At 37.1% G+C, this 21,415-nt stretch overlaps 1 protein-coding gene across 4 annotated transcripts; it reads left to right on the top strand.

The window, feature by feature from the left end:
* smek1 (SMEK homolog 1, suppressor of mek1 (Dictyostelium)) lies at nt 1-20,103 on the top strand. Of its 4 annotated transcripts, none has more exons than XM_066694695.1 (16): nt 1-920; nt 2,535-2,590; nt 4,137-4,235; nt 4,739-5,356; nt 8,822-8,899; nt 9,440-9,556; nt 9,642-9,758; nt 10,102-10,233; nt 10,502-10,604; nt 11,053-11,211; nt 11,581-11,750; nt 12,661-12,803; nt 14,426-14,616; nt 16,323-16,549; nt 18,147-18,284; nt 18,990-20,103. In XM_066694695.1, the coding sequence occupies exons 1-16, from the start codon at nt 779-781 to the stop codon at nt 19,101-19,103; spliced, it is 2,604 nt and encodes an 867-aa protein (XP_066550792.1). In that variant the 5' UTR covers nt 1-778; the 3' UTR covers nt 19,104-20,103. The 4 variants fall into 4 exon arrangements, with proteins under 4 accessions (XP_066550792.1, XP_066550791.1, XP_066550794.1 ...); XM_066694694.1 differs by having other exon boundaries at nt 10,502-10,625; XM_066694697.1 differs by lacking the exon at nt 18,147-18,284.
* The last annotated feature ends 1,312 nt before the right edge of the window (nt 20,104-21,415 follow it).

Here is a 21,415-nt window from a genome sequence, read left to right as displayed (position 1 = left end):
TGCCGCTGGGCTGGAGACCCCGTGCTGGCACTCTGAGGGGACCCAAGATGGCGGAGTTCTGACTGAGGGAACTGTAATTATAAAATAAAACGTCGGGAATAAGCGAGAAACCGTAGTCATATGTCAGGCTTGACAGAAAAGCGGAGTACAAGTAATATTCCGGTTATATTGGTTTAATTTTGGAATGAGTACAAATTGGTGAGGAGAGGCTTGTCTCTCTTCGCGGCCCGAGGACAGAACATGGCGGAACGCTAGGCAGTGATATAAATAATAAAGAATAAATACAAATGCAATCGGCTCTTACAACAGTCTGAACATCGCCCTTCGTTAAAATAATGCAGCCGACCTCTGGTGCATTTGTGTTTGAACAGTTCAGTGTTGACCAAAAGGAGAAAAACGCGCACATAAGGGCATTCAGAAACACCAATTCTTCAGCCGTGTTGTGAGGATTTGTCCGTCTCTTCCTATTCTGCACTGGACGCGGAACTGTGTAGGTGCTCTCGTCGCTCGCTCGGATTTTACTCGGTTTTGTTTCTGTCTTTGTTCAACTTGAGAGGGCAGTATTTTAAAGGCTTGCGCAACTTGAGGTAAAATGGCGAAAGCGCCCTAAAACTGAACATCAGAGGCCTCCTCCTGCGCGGGGCGAGTGGATGTGTGTGTAGGCCGGCGGTCTGTTCGCCCTGACGCACCGGGGGAAGAGCGGGGAAACGGGGCTCGACGCCGGGGGGTTGTCGGCGAAGCGTGTTCTCGGGTGTGAACAGCGGGGTGGACTTGCAGGATGACGGACACTCGACGACGAGTGAAGGTTTACACCCTTAACGAGGACCGACAATGGGACGACCGGGGCACCGGGCATGTTTCCTCCGGCTATGTGGAGAGACTGAAAGGCATGTCCTTGCTAGTACGGGCCGAGAGCGATGGTAAGGCTGTTTTTTTTTTTCTTTCTTTCCCGTTGTGTGTGTCTCGTTGGTGACATCTCGTCTGGCTCAAGTTTGAGGTTTGGAGCTGGATTGACTAGAAGTAAACGGCTCCGGAAAGTTACCGATACTTGTGTACACATGCCTCTTGGCTTTTGACTTTGTAAACACTGGCTTTTTTTAATGAGGCTCTGTGGCTTTTAATTTACTCATGTTTAGGTATCGGCTTTTACGGTTAAAAAAATCCCAAGCAAAAATGTTCTTGAATGAAAACTGATAAAGCACACTATATTGTCTGTCGTCGTTATATTTGTTTAGAAAATGGTTTTCCTGAGCGTAACTTGCAAGTGGACGTCTATAATCGAGAAGGCGCAATCGTTTTTTCAATGGATATTTTTGATTTGCTAGTAATTTGCAAGCAGCATAACATGTAAACACATTTCAGTTTTGTATTTCACCCATAATAATACATTGTGATTGTCCACGGTGGAGTCAATCAGACTTTGTGCTGATGCTTCAAACGTAGCTTTGTATCAAATCAGTTCCATTATAATTATGTATACAGAATTTGTACTTATTTTGTTGTAATCTCCATTTTCATCGTTGGCTGATGCTAAGATCTTCCAAAAGATTATTAAACTGTATATTTCACACTTGTAGATATTTAAAATAGGGGTTGCTGGAATCGTGATGTCGAAACAAAGACTTATAAATAGCCTCAAACGTCTTATTTAAAGTATTTACAATTGCAGTGTACACAGCACTACTAAGCTGCTTTTATTTATTGTGCTTCTGCAGCTTAGACAGCTGTTTCACACTGTCAGTCACATAGCAAACCTATGGTACTTGTTCACAATAACCGGTAATGTTTGCGTACATATTTTCAGAATCCAGATTGTAATGGCTTTTACCTAATGCTCTAGTAAAAGGATTTAATTTCTCATACTTCAAACAGCAATGAATAGCCAGCATAGGCATGACAGCCTGGGGCTTTTCCAACAGGGCACCATACTCCTTTATGCTATGATATTGCTTACTTTGATTCCCCTGCACTCTCTCCTCTGAAATTATATTTGAAAGGATTGTTTTTTTGATCTGCCAATTGTGGTCAGCTCTTCACTGAAACCACTGCTCACCATCGTAGCCCCTGTTCCTGATACCACATTTGCGTGGCATGACAAACTAGCGCACTTACTTTCCCACATGCCCAGTTAATGCAGGCTTCATTCATGAATTCCCAGTCCTACTCAATATTAGCAGTTAACTTCCTAAATCTCTCACTTTGCCCTTTTTTAAAATACATTTTCTCGATTTTAAAGTTAACATTAGTAAATGTTCTGCAGTTTGATAGGCTATAGTGTTCAAAATATTTTTTTGGACTTGTTTTACTCATGTTAAAGAACAACAACAAAAACGCCAACATTGTGAGAACAGGATTGATAATTTTCAATTTTGTATTTGTTATCCACCTATTCTATCCATACACAATATTACACTTTGACTCAGATCATTTTGTTTGTAAACCATATGTAAACCATAATGGAAAAATTTGATTCTTCTGATCCAACATGTGCCAGGTTGACTTTCACATACACATCATGCATATTGTCTTGGCAGGTTCTCTTCTGCTGGAGTCAAAGATCAACCCTAACACTGCTTACCAGAAACAGCAGGTAAAGTTAACAAAATAATGTAATTCAATTTAATATAAAATGTTTGTTTTTGTCCTTTGAAATGTCCTGCATTATTCCCGGTTTGATTATTTTTTTACACTGAGAATCTTAATAAACATTTTCTTCAAAACAATGTTTGTTAATCTCTATATTAGAAAAGACAATAGATGTATGTAGGCATGGGCCAGTATGAGATTTTGACAGTATTTTAAGCAACATATAGAATATTTGGAACAGTATTTAACCTGACATGCATATTTACTAATTAAATTCTTAAATTAAAATAAATGCTGTCACTTAAGTGAGCCTAAACCTGCAGCTCAACAATAATTAGAACATGCATAATTGAATTATTTTCTGGAAAAAAAACAAAAAACCTTCTTTAAAAAAAAAAAAAAAAAAAAAAATGCAGTCATTTAAGTGAGCCTAAACTTGCAGCTCAACAAAGGATTTTGGAGACATGCTCACTTTCTACACATTTATGTTTCAGTCCAAGTTATGATGCAGGAATTGAGCATGTTCACCTGTCCTGGATTAAGTTTGGAGTGGTGAGGTATGAGGCTGTGTCCACTAGAATTGGACACCCTCTGAGGGCACACTGGTGTCTGGGTTGCAGAGATATTTTCTTGCTACTTTGCCACACACGGGGTCTCTCTCCGTACAACACACAAACAGCGGCAAAGACACCAGAGAGCCAGCAGTTTTTTTTTTTTTTTTTTTTTTAATGTCGTGATTTTGAACAGATGTACACAATGGTGGAAGACTTAAACAAAAGTATAGACGTGATATCAAATTTAATTATTGTACTAAATCGCAGAAACGCAGTACTCTGCTCTTCCCCGCTCTGTGAAGTAACTTGAGGGGGGAAACTAACTGATGTTAGCTGGTTAATTAGCCGTGTTAGCTGCCTCGGTAGTAAGCCAATACTATTTATTTCACCAGTGCTAAACATGCTAACTCTTAGCTTGTTGCAAATGTTAATTTCAAGACAGCGTTACCTTGAATTTAGCGGAGAGTGACGGGTGGCGCTCCCATAGATGGGATGTCATATTTGACATATTGCCTCCTCTAGCAGCCTCTCTTCTTAAACATGTGTTACAAGTTTGATGTCCTCCCTCCTCCAAGCCGTGGCCGTCTGAATGTTTTCGGTACCCGAACAATTCCCATACGGCAGACTCTTTTTCGACGGGGGAAAAGTTCCAGGGGTACACCTCCTTCAGCCATTCTACACACAGGAGACTGACTGCTCGCACCGGCTGGGGCGGAGGGGTCGTGTTACTCTCTACACTGCATACAACCTGAGGGATTCCTGTGCTTTTCGTCTTTGAAGAGGCATAAAAAAACGGCACATACTGCAGGAACGGTATAACAGAAAATTTTAGTGGTTTTGAAACCGTGACTTTTTCAAACCGCGCTATACCTTGAAACCGGTAACCGGCCCATGCCTAGATGTATGTGGTATTAGTTGATGTAAATCACTATTTACATTTTCATTGTCTATATTACATGAATGTAAATAGTAAACATTTGTCTTTTGACTCCACAGGACACATTGATAGTTTGGTCTGAAGCAGAAAACTATGACTTGGCTCTTAGTTTTCAGGAGAAAGCAGGGTGTGATGAGATATGGGAGAAGATATGCCAGGTAAGCCAAGTGAAGCATTCCACAGAACTATGTATTTCATTGTATAGTTACTCTTCATTTGGAAGAATATCTCTAGCAGCAGAATGTCATTGGAAAGGTGTCATTTTCTTTAGATTTGTGTGTGTATATATGTATGTGTGTTTGTGTTTAAATATAATATTACTGGAATAGTTCACATATTGGTTAGTGATTCAGTGGGATTTACTAGGATTAAATTATCTGTTAAAATATATTGACATTCATAATCATGATGCACAATCACACACATTGCTCCTAGTTTTTTATTTTCTCCACCTGACTGATAGGAAGTGACTTTGGCAGCTTGGTCTAGATTCTGGTTCTAAATCAACTAATTAAATTTTTTTAGACGGGTGAAAAAATATTCTGCATTTTTTTTTTTATATATATACCCATCCTCGGTTCAGATGAGTGTATCAGTGTTTGTATATGTATAGAGTTCTTGTATATGTTTAAAAGCGATACATTTTTTGTGTTTTGCTTAGGTTCAGGGCAAGGATCCATCTGTGGACATCACCCAGGAGCTAGTGGATGAGTCTGAAGAGGAGCGATTCGATGACATGTCCTCCCCCGGCCTGGAGCTGCCGCCTTGTGAATTAAACAGACTGGAAGAGGTGGCCGAACTGGTGGCCTCCTCATTACCTTCCCCACTGAGACGCGAGAAACTAGCCCTGGCTCTTGAAAACGAGGGTTACATCAAGAAGCTCTTAGAACTCTTCCATGTGTGTGAAGACTTAGAAAATCTGGAAGGACTGCACCACTTGTACGAAATCATAAAGGGAATTTTTCTCTTGAATCGAACTGCACTTTTCGAGGTTATGTTCTCTGAGGAATGTATAATGGATGTAATAGGCTGTCTAGAGTACGACCCCTCATTACCCCAGCCAAGGAAACACAGGGAGTTCCTGACAAAAACAGCCAAGTTTAAAGAGGTGATCCCGATATCAGACCCTGAACTCAAACAGAAAATTCATCAGACGTACAGAGTACAGTACATTCAGGATATGGTCCTTCCCACCCCTTCAGTTTTTGAAGAAAACATGCTTTCCACTCTCCACTCCTTTATCTTTTTTAATAAAGTCGAAATTGTTGGAATGTTGCAGGTAAGCACAGAAACTGAATTAGAAACTGAAACCGACAAATCAGTTTCTTTACAGGTTCCCAGATGCCTTTAAAGAAAAACCAAAAAGTAAATGAACAACTTGTGAAAGGTGTTATTACACCCACACTTTCTCTGCTGTACACAACAGACTGACTTGAGATCTTCCAGATGAACAAAGTAATCACGTAATAAAGTAAAATAACTTTGCAAACTCATGGTGCAAGTACAGCAGTTATGTGAAAACACTGTACAACAAAGGTCCTTTAAGGCTGCAGACCAACATTGTAGTTTAGTGACTTTTTAAATTATGCTTAAGACTTGAGGGAAAGGTTTAATTGGTTCACTAAAACAAGTCATTAGTTCAGTTTAAGATCTTGGGTGTAATTAAAAAATAAATAAATACTGAAGATCCCATGGCCCTTAGACCATGAGTTGAGGACTTCTGCCATGAAGCAGAATATTGTGCAGATTTCACTTAAAGCAGACAAGCTGGTATCTTCTGACAATGTTCATCCTCCTTACTCTCAGATTAAAAAAAAAAAGTTAAAAGCTGCTCAACATCATCTTCATGGTGTTAAACTCTTCACGCAGAACCAAACAAAGTTGTCTTTAGCATATATGCCACACAGGGGGCTTCCTAAGATTACATATAGCCCTGCTACAAGGGTTTCTCTTAGGTCGAGTTGAACTTTTACAGTCTTTTCAAAGGCAGGTTTATGCAGTTCTTACAGGTTGCGTTAAGGTGTTGAGCTGACATTTATTCTGATTGTTGTGTTACTGCCTTGCTTGATTTCCAGCTGGCAGTTGAGGCTGTGGTGTTTTTACTGTATTCGTCCTGCAGGAAACGTTTTGTCCCCACATAACCAGGTCTAACCAGGTTAAAATTTTTACATTTTCCTTGGAATTTCTTACATTTGTACACTCAGCTTATGCCTTTAAGTTTTTCTTGGACATGGCTGCTTTAAATGATTTTATATCCATAAATGGCAGATCTTCACAGATCCACTTACCCAGAATTGTCTTGCTCTCGTGACTGTTTTTGGTTTGTAAAGAGAGAATTTTCGCTGGGATCTTTTCCTTGCTTTATTTGCCAGGACAGAACTGCCAAAATGTCTATGGTGTAAACAGGAAATCGAGAAAGGAATGTAATTTATACATATTGCAAGACCCTGTGATTATGTTGCTGCAGTTTCTTAACTCCCTATATTATGTAGGAATCCTTGGATAACAAATATAAAATCAATGGCTAACAATGTGACATTAAGTGGCTCTTGCCAAACATTATCTGGAGTTAAAGGAGATAGGTTAGAAATATATTTGCTTTGCACAGCATTGACCTTTTTCTGGAACAAAATGATACTTCAAGGTAAAGTGCATAAAAAAATACCAGCTTTCTTTTTAAAATTAAGTAATTTGTTTCCGTTTGTAATCAAGTCTTGAAAATAAGTATGCTGTACACCTACAGTTTCATGTGATATTTTTCTGAATTGTCATCAATAGGTGTATGATTCATTATGTTGCTATAAACGGCTTAGAGCTATCTTTGGTAGGTGAATTCTGGAACCATCATGACTCACAAATGTGGGTTGATAGACGTAAGAGGTTGCTACTTGGCAACATTGAAGTCATTGAACTGGAAATTCTTACTTGCTTGTAAAATTAAATTTTTTATTTTTTTTTACATAAACTTTTTGACTGCACACACTGACATTTTGTTATTTCTAAAGTGCAGAATTCAAGTGCTGTTGTTTTTCCTATCTGGAAGAAAAACAAGCAACTTTTCATAATTTTTTATAAACTTTTCATAATAAAGGACTGAAATATTTGCCAGTTAAGAATTTTCTGTAGGATTTAGATATTAAAAAGCATGTTAATATTAACTATTAACCAGCAGTTATTGCTCCCTTTTTGTGCCACAAGTTTTGAAGAGCTTATTTTTATAATCATCCCACCTGTAACTAGCTGGAGAAAGACAGACGTGTTGTTTGCGTGTTGTCTGAAGTGTTGGCAAACAACAGAGCTTTGGTGGCAGCTGGAAGACAGACAGACGACTCTGCTGATGACATGCAGTCCTGCAGCTGCACAACTATTGTTAGGGGTACCTGATGAATCTCAACCTCATCATTCTTCAGCCCCATCAATCTTTGGCAGTGCTGTCCTGGGAATGCTCGATCACAGGCAGCTAGTCATAGATTTCAGCATTAAAGTGACGGGAGACCTCTGGTAGGAGAGGAAAGGAAGACTCCCCTTGTGTAGCACTTTAATCCATTATATGTTTTATTAGCTGCAGGTTGCTATATAAGCAATATACTGTTCTTTTCATGTTTGACTTGTTTTGAATACATTTGCATAGATGCAGGTGTCAAGGCCAAGTAACACTAAACATATTGCTTTTCTGCTTCATCAGTACAATTTGTACAGGAGCCTGGAACTTGTAAAACCTAAAATAGATCAAACCACTATGCAGTGGGAGTTGGATCTGTTTCACTGTTCTCTCCAAGCAGAGCATTTAACAGATTGTGCCGATCTGGAGCTGTTGCTTCTGGGATTTTAAGTGTGACAATATTTGTTTTGACGCACAATATGTCCAGGAAAGTTTGACATTTCTACTGTAGTAAAGTTTTAGTTCAGTTCACGGTGTCTGTTGCTTGCTTGCTTCTGCATAATGTTAGGTTGAGAATTGCAGTATTGCATTAGTAGTATTCTAGTGAGGGTTTAATATATATGTACTTATGAATGAGTGGAATACAGGATAAAAAGTTGGGGAGATTAGTTTTTTTTTGTGGCAATCATGTTTTACTCAAGTTTGAGCACTTTTTGTTACACAGCATGTTCAATTGCGTCGAGTTCTTTTTCAAAGATACTTAAGTCACATGCAGTATATACATTGAAATGGGTAGTGAATGAATTAAGCAATTGTCAAGATATTGCACACAACACATTTTAATACAATCCTCGTATAACTGGAGCCAAGTCACAAGAAACTGGTCCGGGACACTTTTTCAGCAAGACCCTGCAATGTGCCTGCAGGGCAAATCACAATGTAAAATCTAAATATTCTTCACCAGTTTGAATCTAATCCAGCAGCATTAAGTCTAATAGCATGGTTCACTTAGCTTGGTGCAGTTTAGGTTGTTTAGTATTATTCCACAGCCCTTCAGCTCCTACAGAGTAAATCATAGTAAAAATACAGAATTACTGTTACTGTGTTTAGCAAGATGTATCCATTATAAAGAATTGAGTACATTGCCATGTACATTGCCGTTACTGTATCTGGATATATTTAAGGATGTGTAAACCGCATTTGTCATATAGAAAGGATAGCCTTAAGGGAAAACGCATTACACGTGTGAGCAGTAATGAGTGTCTTGTGTCCACAGTGACCTTTCCTGGCTGTTAAACGCCAGCAGAGGTCAAGATGTTTACAGTGGGATGGCTCAATGCTTAAGTTCTTTTCACTTTCCAGGACGACGAAAAGTTCCTGACTGACCTTTTTGCACGACTAACTGACGAAGCAACGGATGATGATAAGAGACACGAATTGGTAAGAAACCAATGTTTTGTAATTCTCACCATGGATATGGGTTGTGTATATAAATGTATTTTCAAGTGAAATCCTTGGATCGATATTGGTATGTATTTTTATATATGTGTGAAGACTTACACACATATTCCACAGCCTTCAGTGAAATAGTTATTCTGTGATTCATGTAATGTAATATTGGTCTATGAAATGCAAATACATGTAGCAAATGTGTATTCAGAGAAAAAAGGAGAAATTAGTTGGGCTTTATATAGTTAATTTAGACAGGCTGTATAAATGTTTTGATGCCACTTTGTTGATTCCATTGTTTGTACACCCAGACTTAACAGAAAATATTAAAATCAATAAATTGCAGAATAACATTGTTTCAGATTGATAGTGAGTACTTTTGGCTAGAGCTGTACATAGCTATACTGGTATAGGTAGATATTAATTGTCCAAACATGTTCATCTGCTTTGAAACATAAATGTAAATATAATTAATCTTTAAAAAATGTTAGAGCGTGCGTTTCAATGACCTGACCTTTTTATCCCTTTTAGGTAAATTTTCTTAAAGAATTTTGTGCATTTTCTCAAACGTTACAACCTCAAAACAGAGACGCCTTCTTTAAAACGTTGTCAAATATGGGAATCCTGCCAGCATTGGAAGTCATTCTGGTGAGTTAAAATTGTTTACTGATTTTGTGTGTGTGTGTAAATGTTAATTCAGGCCTTCATGATCTTTTCTTTTACCCCCTCCCAGGGAATGGATGATGTTCAAGTGCGTAGCGCTGCCACTGATATTTTCTCCTATTTGGTTGAATACAACCCATCCATGGTACGAGAATTCGTAATGCAGGAGTGTCAGCAAAATGATGATGTAAGTGGCTAATATCTCTAAAACACTAAGTTTTAAAATGCAACAGCCTGTAAAGAAGCAGTCAGTCATTTAATGTCATTGTGTGCGTTCCAGATTCACATCAAAACAGTACAATTTTGAAATCCTAGAAAAGTGTAAGGACTGTGTTGTTTGCATCTCCTTGCCAGTCTTAATGCTTTGTGAAAACAGAATGAAATCTTCTGGAACATGAGTTTTATAAAATAATCTATTTGTGAATGGTAGCATAGTGAAGCTGAATGTTGTAGAATGGAGCAGAAATATTGTTGAATTGAAATGTTATAAAGTATGCCATATGGATTCATTATTTTTTGTATCTCTACAGGACATTCTCCTCATTAATTTGATCATTGAGCACATGATATGTGACACAGATCCAGAGCTTGGGGGTGCAGTGCAGCTTATGGGCCTGCTCCGAACTTTAGTTGATCCTGAAAATATGCTTGCCACCGCCAACGTAAGTGCATATCTTCAATCCCCTTCACCTGTGCATTCCCAATCATCCTTCACTCTTTATGGATTCATACCTGTAGTGGTCTGCCTGCTTTCCCTTTCCAGTCTGTTTTTAATAGCCCAGTATCCAAAGCTAAAGTCTATAAGAAGCATAACTAATCTCCTTTTAAACTTTTCAATATTTATGTAAAAAATTATAATTTGTCCAAGTTTAATGCATGGTCTCTTGTTTTACAAACTGCATTTCATTTAAACTTTCTTGTTTTCTCCAGAAAACTGAAAAGACCGAGTTTTTAAGCTTCTTTTACAAACACTGCATGCACGTTCTCACTGCCCCCTTGCTGGCAAACACAACAGAGGAGAAGCCCAGCAAAGGTGAGACCACAGCACATAATGGTCAGTACTTTCCTTCAATCCTATCAGGTAGACCTTGTTTAGAAGTAGCTGCATCCTCTTCTTTCTTTTTTTTTTTTTTTTTTCTTTCTTTTATGATTTTCTGTCGTTAAGCACTTAGTCCGAGTGCATGCAAGAGGAAGCAAATGTCTACATTTTGTTTGCTTTTTTATTTTTTATTACATACACAGCATATAAATATCCTATTTTTTCTGTCAGTAAGGAACACTTTGGAACTTTGAATGCTAAGCATGCTTCGTGTTTCATAATTTGTTTTTACTGCTTAAACATTAACATAAACAGAAATTAAAAGTGCATTGTTTCAATAATAACTGCTGTCATGAAATGCTTTTGCTTCTCACACGTTGAAGTTAAAGATTCAAGTTTTTTTTTTTGGTTGTCATTTTTAAAAATGTTTTCTTTTCCCCAGATGATTTTCAGACATCCCAGCTCTTGGCTTTAATACTGGAACTGCTCACTTTCTGTGTGGAGCATCACACCTATCATATCAAAAACTATATTATTAACAAGGATATCCTCAGAAGAGTGCTTGTGCTTATGGCTTCAAAACATGCCTTTCTGGCACTATGTAAGTCATTTACGAATTGTATTTCCAATGATCATCACAAGGTTTTAGATTGGTCTATTCATCACTGCTTTTTAAAGAGCATTTTGCTATAATTCTTTGATAGATTTTATTTTTTATAATTGCATTTACATTACATATTTGAGGGTAATTCAGCAGTCTGAAATATTCACATTTCGTCTGATGTAAATACGTTTATTACACAAAATTATGAATTTGTGCAATTTAGATGCAGGGTAATAAAGCTTACAGTAGAGTAGTAAGTAGTAAGCTTAAAGTAGAGCAGAAGACTATAAATAACAAGTTTGTAGAAGTGTGTTATGTAAGCATTAAAATCTATCTTGTTGCCAACTTGTGAAATTTCTGTTGTAGGTGCACTTCGCTTCATGAGGAAAATAATTGGGTTAAAAGATGAATTTTACAATCGCTACATCATGAGAAACTTCTTATTTGAACCAGTTGTGAAGGCGTTTCTCAATAATGGATCCCGTTATAACCTTATGAACTCGGCCATCATTGAAATGTTTGAGTACGTCAGAGTGGTAAGTGCCTTTTCACCATTCTTCCTATATTTTCATGTTTTTGTTGTAAGCCACTGAGGAACATTCCTAGAGATTATGGCAACTAAATTAACTGATCCAGATCAAATCGCTTTTCTAAAAGAAACCACAAAACGCGAACATAATTTTTATATATAAATGCGTATATGTATTCCTTGCTGTAGACGTACTTTTCTGAGAGAAAAGAGGTTGGCTTTAAAAGAAACCATGTAAATACCTGATTGCTGGCTAGTTTTCAATTTTAAAATGTGTGGAGTGAAACGGTTAAATTTGCACATTTTGATACATTGCACAATAGCCTAAAACTTCTGCTGATAAAGCATTAGGAAGGAAGGGAAAGACAGGAAGACAGTGATGTACCTGTTATGCTGGCAGATGTTTCTGGTGGATCTTTAATATGTTGAAAGACCTGCCGATGTAAAGTGCGTGCAAGTATCACTGGATTAGTTTTGATCATTCTGGTATAGAGAGAGTAGATTAATCGGGAGTTGGGATTGACATTTATTTAAATTAACACATTTTAACCTACCGTGGCCATATATTCACACAGATTTTCCATGTTCCTGTTGCAGTGTATGTATGTAACCATTTAAGAAATGTATATAGTTTTTATTTTTCGGAATTTAATATACTGGGCATTAGCCGATTTGGTGTACCTTTTAAATCTGTTTTAATGCTTTTCAGACATTTCTATAGATTAGGTGCATCAAATGTTTTTTTCTTTTTGTTTTTGTTTAACACTCCCAACAACATCCCCCCCCCTCGGTTGTAACATATTAAGTCATTGTAGATCGCAATACCATTGTGTGTGTGTAACAGTCATTGTTGTTTTTCCTCTTGAAGTGTTTGTCATGAAAATTTAAGTTTAATTGTGTGGTTTGTTGCATTACAGGAGGATGTGAAGTCCTTAACTGCTCATGTCATTGAAAATTATTGGAAAGCTCTTGAAGATGTAGATTACGTACAGACATTTAAAGGACTGAAGTTGCGCTACGAGCAACAAAGGGAAAGGCAAGATAACCCCAAGCTGGATAGGTGAGAATTGTGATTTGAACTTAACTGTAATAGCTTAGTTTAATATCTGGTAAGAAACCATTTAGATAATGTGAAAGAGCAAGTCTGAGGTGTTCTGGAATATTATCTGCGCTTGATTTGGAAATATATTTTTCACCTGAACAAAATCTATTGAAAGCTGGCCGGCATAGGTGAACAGCTGCATCACATAAGAATACACAGAAAGAATTGGACTACTGCATGTTTGGCTACTGAATATAGTATTACTGATTACATTAATCAACTGTTCAATAAGGCAAAGGCATGCATAAAAGTAACTTTGACACACGCACACATTCAGTATATTTCCTGTTGGCTACATATTTATTATTTTTCAAAATTTGAAAGTGAGAATTGGCAGTTAAGTCAAAACAAAAACAAAAATAGATTTGCTAAGACCACCTGGAGGTTTTCTAATGTTCCCCCTCGTTCTCTGTAAAAGTGTGTTGTGTAACAATATTTAGTCTTCATTATTAACAGCCAGGACACACTTGAGCTGTGGCTTTGATATTTCCTTGCATATAATAATCACAAGTTTCTTGCATGCTTTCAGAGGAAAGTTGTCACGGCCTGGTAGAAATCTCAGGTATATGGTTTTTGAGAAATTCCCATGAGACTATCTATCATTCTCTTGTGGACATAGCTTTGCATGCATTAAGTGTGTTTTCATCTTTCCTGCTCCAGAACTTGCTCATTAATGATAATCTTAACCTCCTCCTCACTCAGAACTGGTCTTGCTCACACAGTATGCTACATTGTATTGACAAAGGTGCACATTTTATTCAGAGGGAGATGTTGAAGAGAAGTATTTCCCTCATCAATCAAATCTGGAAGAGAAAATAATGATCTTAATTATAAGATTAATAATTTATATTATTATTAATAAGGTCCTATCTCCTAGAAAGAAAAATCGGATATTATTTATGAAAATGTCTGTTCTTAATGAGGTATTCCTTACTAATACCAATACAAGTTGCGGTCCAGGTGATTTAAATTAAGACTGATCATTGTGCTTCTTAAGATCAGCCTACTGAAGTAATCTTTGAAATCAATTTGTAGACGAGGTAGATATTAATCTAAATATGTAAAAATTATGGATTTCATCCATGGATTTAATGTTTTTGAATCAAATAAAACATTGCCCAGTTTCTCCTTAGTGACTGATTTTTAAATGAAAAGGTGACATTCAGTTTTGTAGTTACATGTCCACCACATTCCCATTTCAAAGCTTTTCACAAATGAAACCTTCCAAATGTTAGTATCCAGTGTGAAAATACAGGAGGCAATCATTGGCTTAAAAATATCAAGTTGTATCTGTGATGTTTCTTTTATTATGGATAATAATTATAAACAAAGCTGTGAGATTTCCCCTCTGGTGTTTGAACATGGTTGTTAAAGAGACTCAGAACCAGGTTTTCAGATCACTGATTCCTCAGATGTGGCAGTTGACTCAGCAGACCCTGGTTTTATTCTAATGTTCTGGTGAACAGAGGCACAGAGGAAGCACGGGGGGCCATACTTCTGATCAATGTATCCTCGGGTTTATTAACAGCAGCAGAAATAATGCCAGTTTGTGTCTCTCTTGTTCACTCAATGGTTATTAGCATGCGTTCCATCTTGAGGAACCACAGATACCGCAGGGATGCTCGCACACTGGAAGACGAAGAGGAGATGTGGTTCAACACTGATGAGGATGACCTAGAGGATGGAGAGGCGGTTGTCCCTCCGTCGGATAAAATGAAAAGCGATGATGACCTCATGGACCCCATTAGCAAATTTATGGAAAGAAAAAAATGCAAGTAGAACATTGCTTTGTGCTAGGGGTGTAACGGTGTGAGATTTTCACTATGATAACCATCACAAAATATCACAGTATGACGGTATTATGGTGTATTGCTAATATTAGCAATTTAATTTTTAATGTATTTAACATGTTTGATAAACACACAGACATGTATTAAAGTTGGGGTATCGTCATTTTTGACTTTTTTCGGTACTGCTGGTAGGTCAAAACAACTATCTGTAGTTTTTATGTGTAGGTTTTAAGGCTAAGTGTATAAAAAAATACGTCTATGAAAAGTCCAGCTCGCTCAGGTACTGCTCGCCGTCTCTCGGGCTGTTTTGCTTTATTAGTGCTAACAAAAACCCGTTACCTAACATAATAACGCACCCAGGGGACAGATATCATGGTACATATTTGTATAATATATGGTTATATCCAGGAACGTAACAACAGCGTCTCTGCATATTAAAACCTTAAAAAATGTACAGTGAAGAAACGAGTGATGAGGTATTTTGTGCAGATTCCTGAGCTGGGAGACCCACCTCTCTGTGATCCAGCTGGACCCGCAATCCCAGACATTGAGACAGGATGGGCTTCAAAATTAGCTGCTAAATTTAAATAAATTATCCCTACACTTTCGCTAAAATGAATGAGGTTACTAAATGACTGTGCAACAAACAAGTCATTGTGATGACTTATGTTACTGATTATTGCACGTTATGACAATTTTTAATACAGTTTAACAAACTAAACTAACGTATGCATGTCTGCATATGAACAAATGAAATGTTATGATTAATAATAATGAAATCCATACAAATAAATTGTAAATGTATACATTTATTATTATACCATTATTTGCCATGCATGATAATTAAGCACTATTATTAATTTGAGTGTAGGTAAAGGAGCTAATTATCAGGTTTTCTCTCTGTTAAGGAGTCTGTCTCAAAAGTGCACCGGGATTACAACAGCGCTCCACAGCCTATTAATCAAATTATATAAGAAGTGTATATGTCGTCCTGCTCTGCTGTATTAGATGTCGGGGACTGTGGGGGTGAATTGTCGTCCACAACAACACTTTCTCATGAATCATCCAACCCAGTAACATCGCTTTCCCTGTCATCTGCCATTGAGACACAGTGGTTTAAATCAGTGAAATACCTGGTGTCACACACTCTTGTTCTTCCAGGTACAGGAGTCAGAGGTCAATAGCTTATTTTCAATCTTATAAGCAACTGATGTTAATGAAACTTTCAGGGCATATTTTGAAAGTATATGTACAACTTTTAATGTAAAAAAACAAAAATGATACCCCACCTTTAATGCAATACCTTGAATGAGAAAATGACAACCGTCTTTTTACAACAGAGGTGCACCGTGAAACCATCAAACCATTACGTTCCTACTTTGTGCTTCGTGAAACCACATGCAGTGTGATTTATTATGCAGTCCAGAGATTATTTCAATGTCAGCATTTAAACTTTGCCACACTTTTTGTAAGCATATGGAAAGTGTGAATTCCTATACGTTACTTGTAAACAGCCATTTGTTAACCTAGAACTACATTACCAAATAATACAAAAACATTTAAGACCTGATGAAGAAATATTTCCACTTTCAATCTAAACCATAATTATGTTTAAAGTGAATTTAAAGTCTAGTCTAAAGTTATTAACTTGAAATAACAGATTTGTTTGGTTATTTTTTTGTTCCAGTGAAAGAAACTGAAGATAAGGAAGTTTTGCCGAAATCTAACCTAACGGGTCGGCAAAGTCCAAGCTTCAAGCTCTCCTTCTCCAGCGGAACCAAGACCAGTCTCACCAGCGCGTCGTCGGCCAGTCACCACCCTGGCTCTCCTGGTTCTCCAGGCTCTCCTGGGTCCCCTGGGTCCCCGGGCTCTGTAGCCAAAAGCACACCACAGACAGCAGCTATCACTACCAAGGTACTGCACTTCACCCCTCATCCTTCACCACTTTCACAAATATCAGATATCAACAGTCCTGCACACTTAATGTTGCAATTCTCACTTTATTGTAGAGATTGCTAATGTCTCCGTCATACTCAAAGCTGAGCGAGTCTTAGAATTTCTACTTGATTGATTTTAAAATATGGTATAAAGCAGTTTAAAATATTTTGGTAATTCTGTGACCAGATTTTCAGGGAATGTTCTTAGTCCCCTTTCCAGATGTATTTCTTTGTATTCCCTGGTTGAAATACTGATGTATCAACTCATCAATGTCATTTTATTTATTGCCAATCTTGGTTAAACTTGGTTATAAATAATATATATAATTTATTTTTGTTGCCTTTAAAATAAACCTCAAACATTGCCATTGAACAAGGCAAAGGGACTGCAGAGTGTGATTCAAGATTTCACCCTATCCTGTTCCCCGTTTTTCCCTTCCTGTATGCATTCCTTCCTGGTTATTTTTTATAACTTTTTTTGTTATGTATATATATTTTGTTTTGTATTTTTGATTGACCTTATCCCAGTCAATCTTCATTGTCTTCTTACACATTCACTGATGTCCGATTCTTTGGGATATATTACAATTATTCAAAAAAAGACATACCTGTTTATCACAAATAATTAACCCTATGGTACATTTTAGGCTTTATATTTCTGATAACTAAGAACATGTCCCCAGAATACATTTGAAAAAGTCAATTAAAGTCTATTAAAAATAACGGATCCTATGGGCAAAATCAAGAACAGTTGACCATAAAGCAATAAAAAGGCATTATATTAACCTCTATTAATCAGTTCATGGTATACTATCACAATGTGGTGCATAGTAGTAATGTTTTACTACAACTACATTCACACATTTTACCCACATATCAGATCGCACACTGGCTTTAAAATACAAACCATGTCTCATTGGTAACATTACAAACTTATCAGAGGCAACTGTTTATCTACCACATACAAACTGTCAAAACACATGCCTGCTTTATCTTTTAAACATTTTCCAAGAGTGTATTCTCTGCACAAATGCAGCAGGCCTTTTAGTAAAACTACCCTTGTGTATGTCTTACGGGTGAGAGTATTGTTTTATTTGTAATGCATTACACAGGTAAGGTAAGGGTGTGAATGAACAGTGAAAAGATCAGAGCTGTTATTATACTTTTAATTTCAGTTATTCCTAAAGATTTCCCTGCGGCTTCAATCCTGCTCCCCCTTCCCTTTGAGTTTTATAGTTGTTTGCTCCTGTTCCCATCTGTAGCTGCCAGCTTAATTTCCAGTCCCATGCATTCCCGGTTAAACACATCTAAATTTGCTCCTGCTCTGTAGGAATCTTGTCTTGATGTCACTCAAATACATTGGTGCTCCTGAGGTACCTCTGTGTGAATCTGTAGATTGGCTCTCATCAATTCCTGTGCAAAAATTAGACTCTTTAGGTCTGTTGTAGCCTAGAAGATAAGGCTACATACAGTGAATAAATTTGTGGCAATTTGTAGGTTCGCAGGTTGTGTTATTTAAAGTCATAGCCGTCCTACAGCTGCTCTGTAAACTTTTGTTTTATTACCCAAAAAAGGTGCAGATTGAATGTGAAGAGCAGGTTGCAAAATCCACAGATCAGGAAAAAAATAGCATGAAAATGGAACATGATGTAAAAATTGATGTTCCGCTCAGTAGGACTACTTCAGGAGGTATTTGTGAAGAAAGCAGGAAAGTAAGTTAAGCTATTAACAAATTCATTTTAGCATGCTTGTTTCTGTCTTACAAATCACTTCAAGGGCCTTCTAGAATGTGTATTTATATTCACCTCAAGTTCACACTGGAACTGATGACATCAAACACATTAATACAATTATTAGTAATCAATATGTTGAATTCAGGTCAATTAAAACTACCTTCAACACAACTCTCAATCTCCTTTGGCACGATGCATATTTGAGGTGAATAGGAGTATGGTTATGTTTGAAATCTGAACAAATGGAAGCAAAAGACAAAGTTCCTTTTATTAAATCTGGATAATGCCTTGCTTTGTATGGATAAAAAAAAATACCCAAGCTTTTAGACGGACAAAAGGAAATATTCTGAGCTTATGACGAGTGCCGTTAGCAAAAAGATACATCCTGTGACAGTCTGAATGTCCTGCCTAACGAAGTAAATGCCTGTAAACATGTTACCAATACCTATCATTCAACCAAAGTCAGCTGATAAATTCATTTTTTGAGGAACAGTGTTTATTTGGTTTCTCAGTTTTTTTTCTCTTCATGTTACACTTATTTTATTTTTTTTATCTTGTATTGCAAGATGTATTGCACTGTATACTGTATAGACATCTCGGATTAATTGTGCCATAAAAATTAGAGACCGGGTTTGTCTTGTGTTGTGCCTTGCAACCTGTCTGACATTACTGTTCTTCCAACAGGGAGGTCTTGTGGGGCTTGTAGATTATCCCGATGATGATGAGGAGGAGGAAGATGATGTAGAAAACAATGAGGAAAGTCCACCCCTGTCCAAGAAATCCAAGTTGGGGTCTTAAAAGTGACCACCTTGCCCTGTTCCGGGCCTTTACTCCAACTTTGCAGTAAAGTTTCACTTTCAAAGAATTACAAAACCTGATGATAATTTACAATTCACAAATGTCTGTGGTGGTGTCTGGAGTACCAGATCCCAAAAATATCCACATGGAATTCTGCTGATCAAGTGCCAATTCGAGGAGAAATTTAAAACTATTATTTTCAGATTATTCCAAAACAGACAAACCACAAACAAAACAAAAAATGATGGGGGGGAAAATAAAATAAAGACTGACGCCCATGAGCTTATGGGTTCGGACCACACTTTGCCCCTTTCTCAGGGATGGACAACACAGCAAGCCCATAGGGCGTGGAAGTTCAGTACTGGGACTCATGCTAAACTGATTACTGCAGTAAAGAACTTTTTTTTTCTTTTTTTTTTCTTGGACCAGATGCAGACACTTTGGAAGAACAGGCTGTTGCTCAGCAGTAATTCTTCCCAGAAATGCCAGCAGTTTCTTTTTATAAAGAGACCTGCCTTTAAATGTTCAGGACGTTTTAAGTCGCACTAGAACAGGTTTTTAAAACCTCTGTAGGGGAAAGAGTTGAAAAATAATTCCCCTGTTTTATCCTTTCCCTTTTTGCCCTTTAAAACTGCAGATTTTGGAAAAAATTGTCATCCCTTCTTGATTAAAGATTGAGTGGAATTCTAGATGTGATCATTTTGTCATATCTTTTCATTTTATTTTTATTTTCTTGAGTGTACACTTAGTTGTTGAGTATATTTGGGACCATTAAAAAAGAAAAAAAAAAAAAACTTTGATGTAATATAATTTCACTGTTGTGCTGGTACCTGCATTGTGTTTTATTTTTTTTCCTGCACCATAAGGTGATTCAGGTGTAATGGGTTAACTAAAAACTGCATCCAGTAGCAATACTATTTTGTGACTGAATATTTTATATTGAAATTTATGAACTGTCAAATGCCATCCATTACAATAAAACAGCACTGTAAAATTCTAATGTCAAGCAATAATTTAAAATGCTGTGGGCTCTTTGAAAGTTCAGTATTTCAAATGTGCTACAAGTTTGCAGGCACTGGTGGGATGTGTTGCACGTGAGTTACTTTGTTTATTTTTTTTCATAAGTATAGATATTTTTGGATGAGAAACCAGCAGTGAATATGTGTTTGGGCTTGCGTTTTCCTGGGTTTGTTTAGTTGTCCTGCTAATGGGAGTCTGCATAACAATGATCCTGGTAATTATCATGCCCCACATTAACCATGGAGGTATAACGAGTAGATCTGTGGTGCTGAACAATTGGGACAGAGGACGGATATAGCTTAAAATTAAAAGATGATGTTTCCGTTATTGTTTTCAGGAGTTAGAAAGCAGTGCTGAATACTGAAATATGCTGAATGAAGCTGGACTTCATCATAATGGGAGTCATTACTTTTTTTTTTTTTTTTTTTTTTGTCTGTCGAGTCCTGGGTTTGAACCTGTTCTTTTCAATTTAAATACATCTCCATGTTTCAGATCATATATATGTCAGCTAAATATTTTAGAAACTCTACCTTATTACAGTCAAGAAATTTTTATTAAATGGATTAATTTGTCACTTAATTTTCACTGCATATTAGGCTTTTTAAGGATGATTCCGTACTTAACGGCAGACTACGGTTAATGATCTGAGGTTTGTATTAAAAAATATATATTAAACAGACTTATCATTCTCGGTCGCCTTATGAGAAGGTTTACATGGTATTAATTCCTATGTTCAAACTGTCACGTGGAGAACTTCAGTCAGTTTACACTGTGTCATGTTCTATGAATACTTGCAATAACTGAATATTTTAGTGGATTCTTAATTTCCATGTTGCTTTATGTGCACACATGGGGTCGGGGGGGGGGGAGAGTGCCTTTTTTGAAATGGTAATTTTTTTGCCCTTGTTCAACATGTCTACCTAGTAATATTTTTTACGAAGCCAGTCAAATAGATTTGTGTTAGTAAAAAATGTCAGACTCCTCATAAGGCAGTGTCCTTTTTCAGTGAGTGTTGGCTAGCTTTCACTTTGTTCTCTAGGTTCAGTTGTTGTTGTTGTTGCTCTCCATAAAGGTGTAGCTTGTTAATCACTCCCATGTTCTGCACTGGCTTTTCTCTCTTGGCCTGTCATGGGAGCATTTCTGCAGGGCAATTGCTCAAATACAGGTGTGAGAATAAGGGGGACTCCAGTGTTTTCCAGGATATGAATAAAGACTTAAGTTATGTTTCATTTTAGGTAAGTAACACCATTTGAAGTGCATCTTTTAATGCATTTAACCAAAAACTAAATTTT

Source organism: Amia ocellicauda, chromosome 21 (genome assembly GCF_036373705.1).
Source record: "Amia ocellicauda isolate fAmiCal2 chromosome 21, fAmiCal2.hap1, whole genome shotgun sequence".
Lineage (NCBI taxonomy): Eukaryota > Metazoa > Chordata > Actinopteri > Amiiformes > Amiidae > Amia > Amia ocellicauda.
This window is presented reverse-complemented; position numbering and strand designations above follow the sequence as displayed.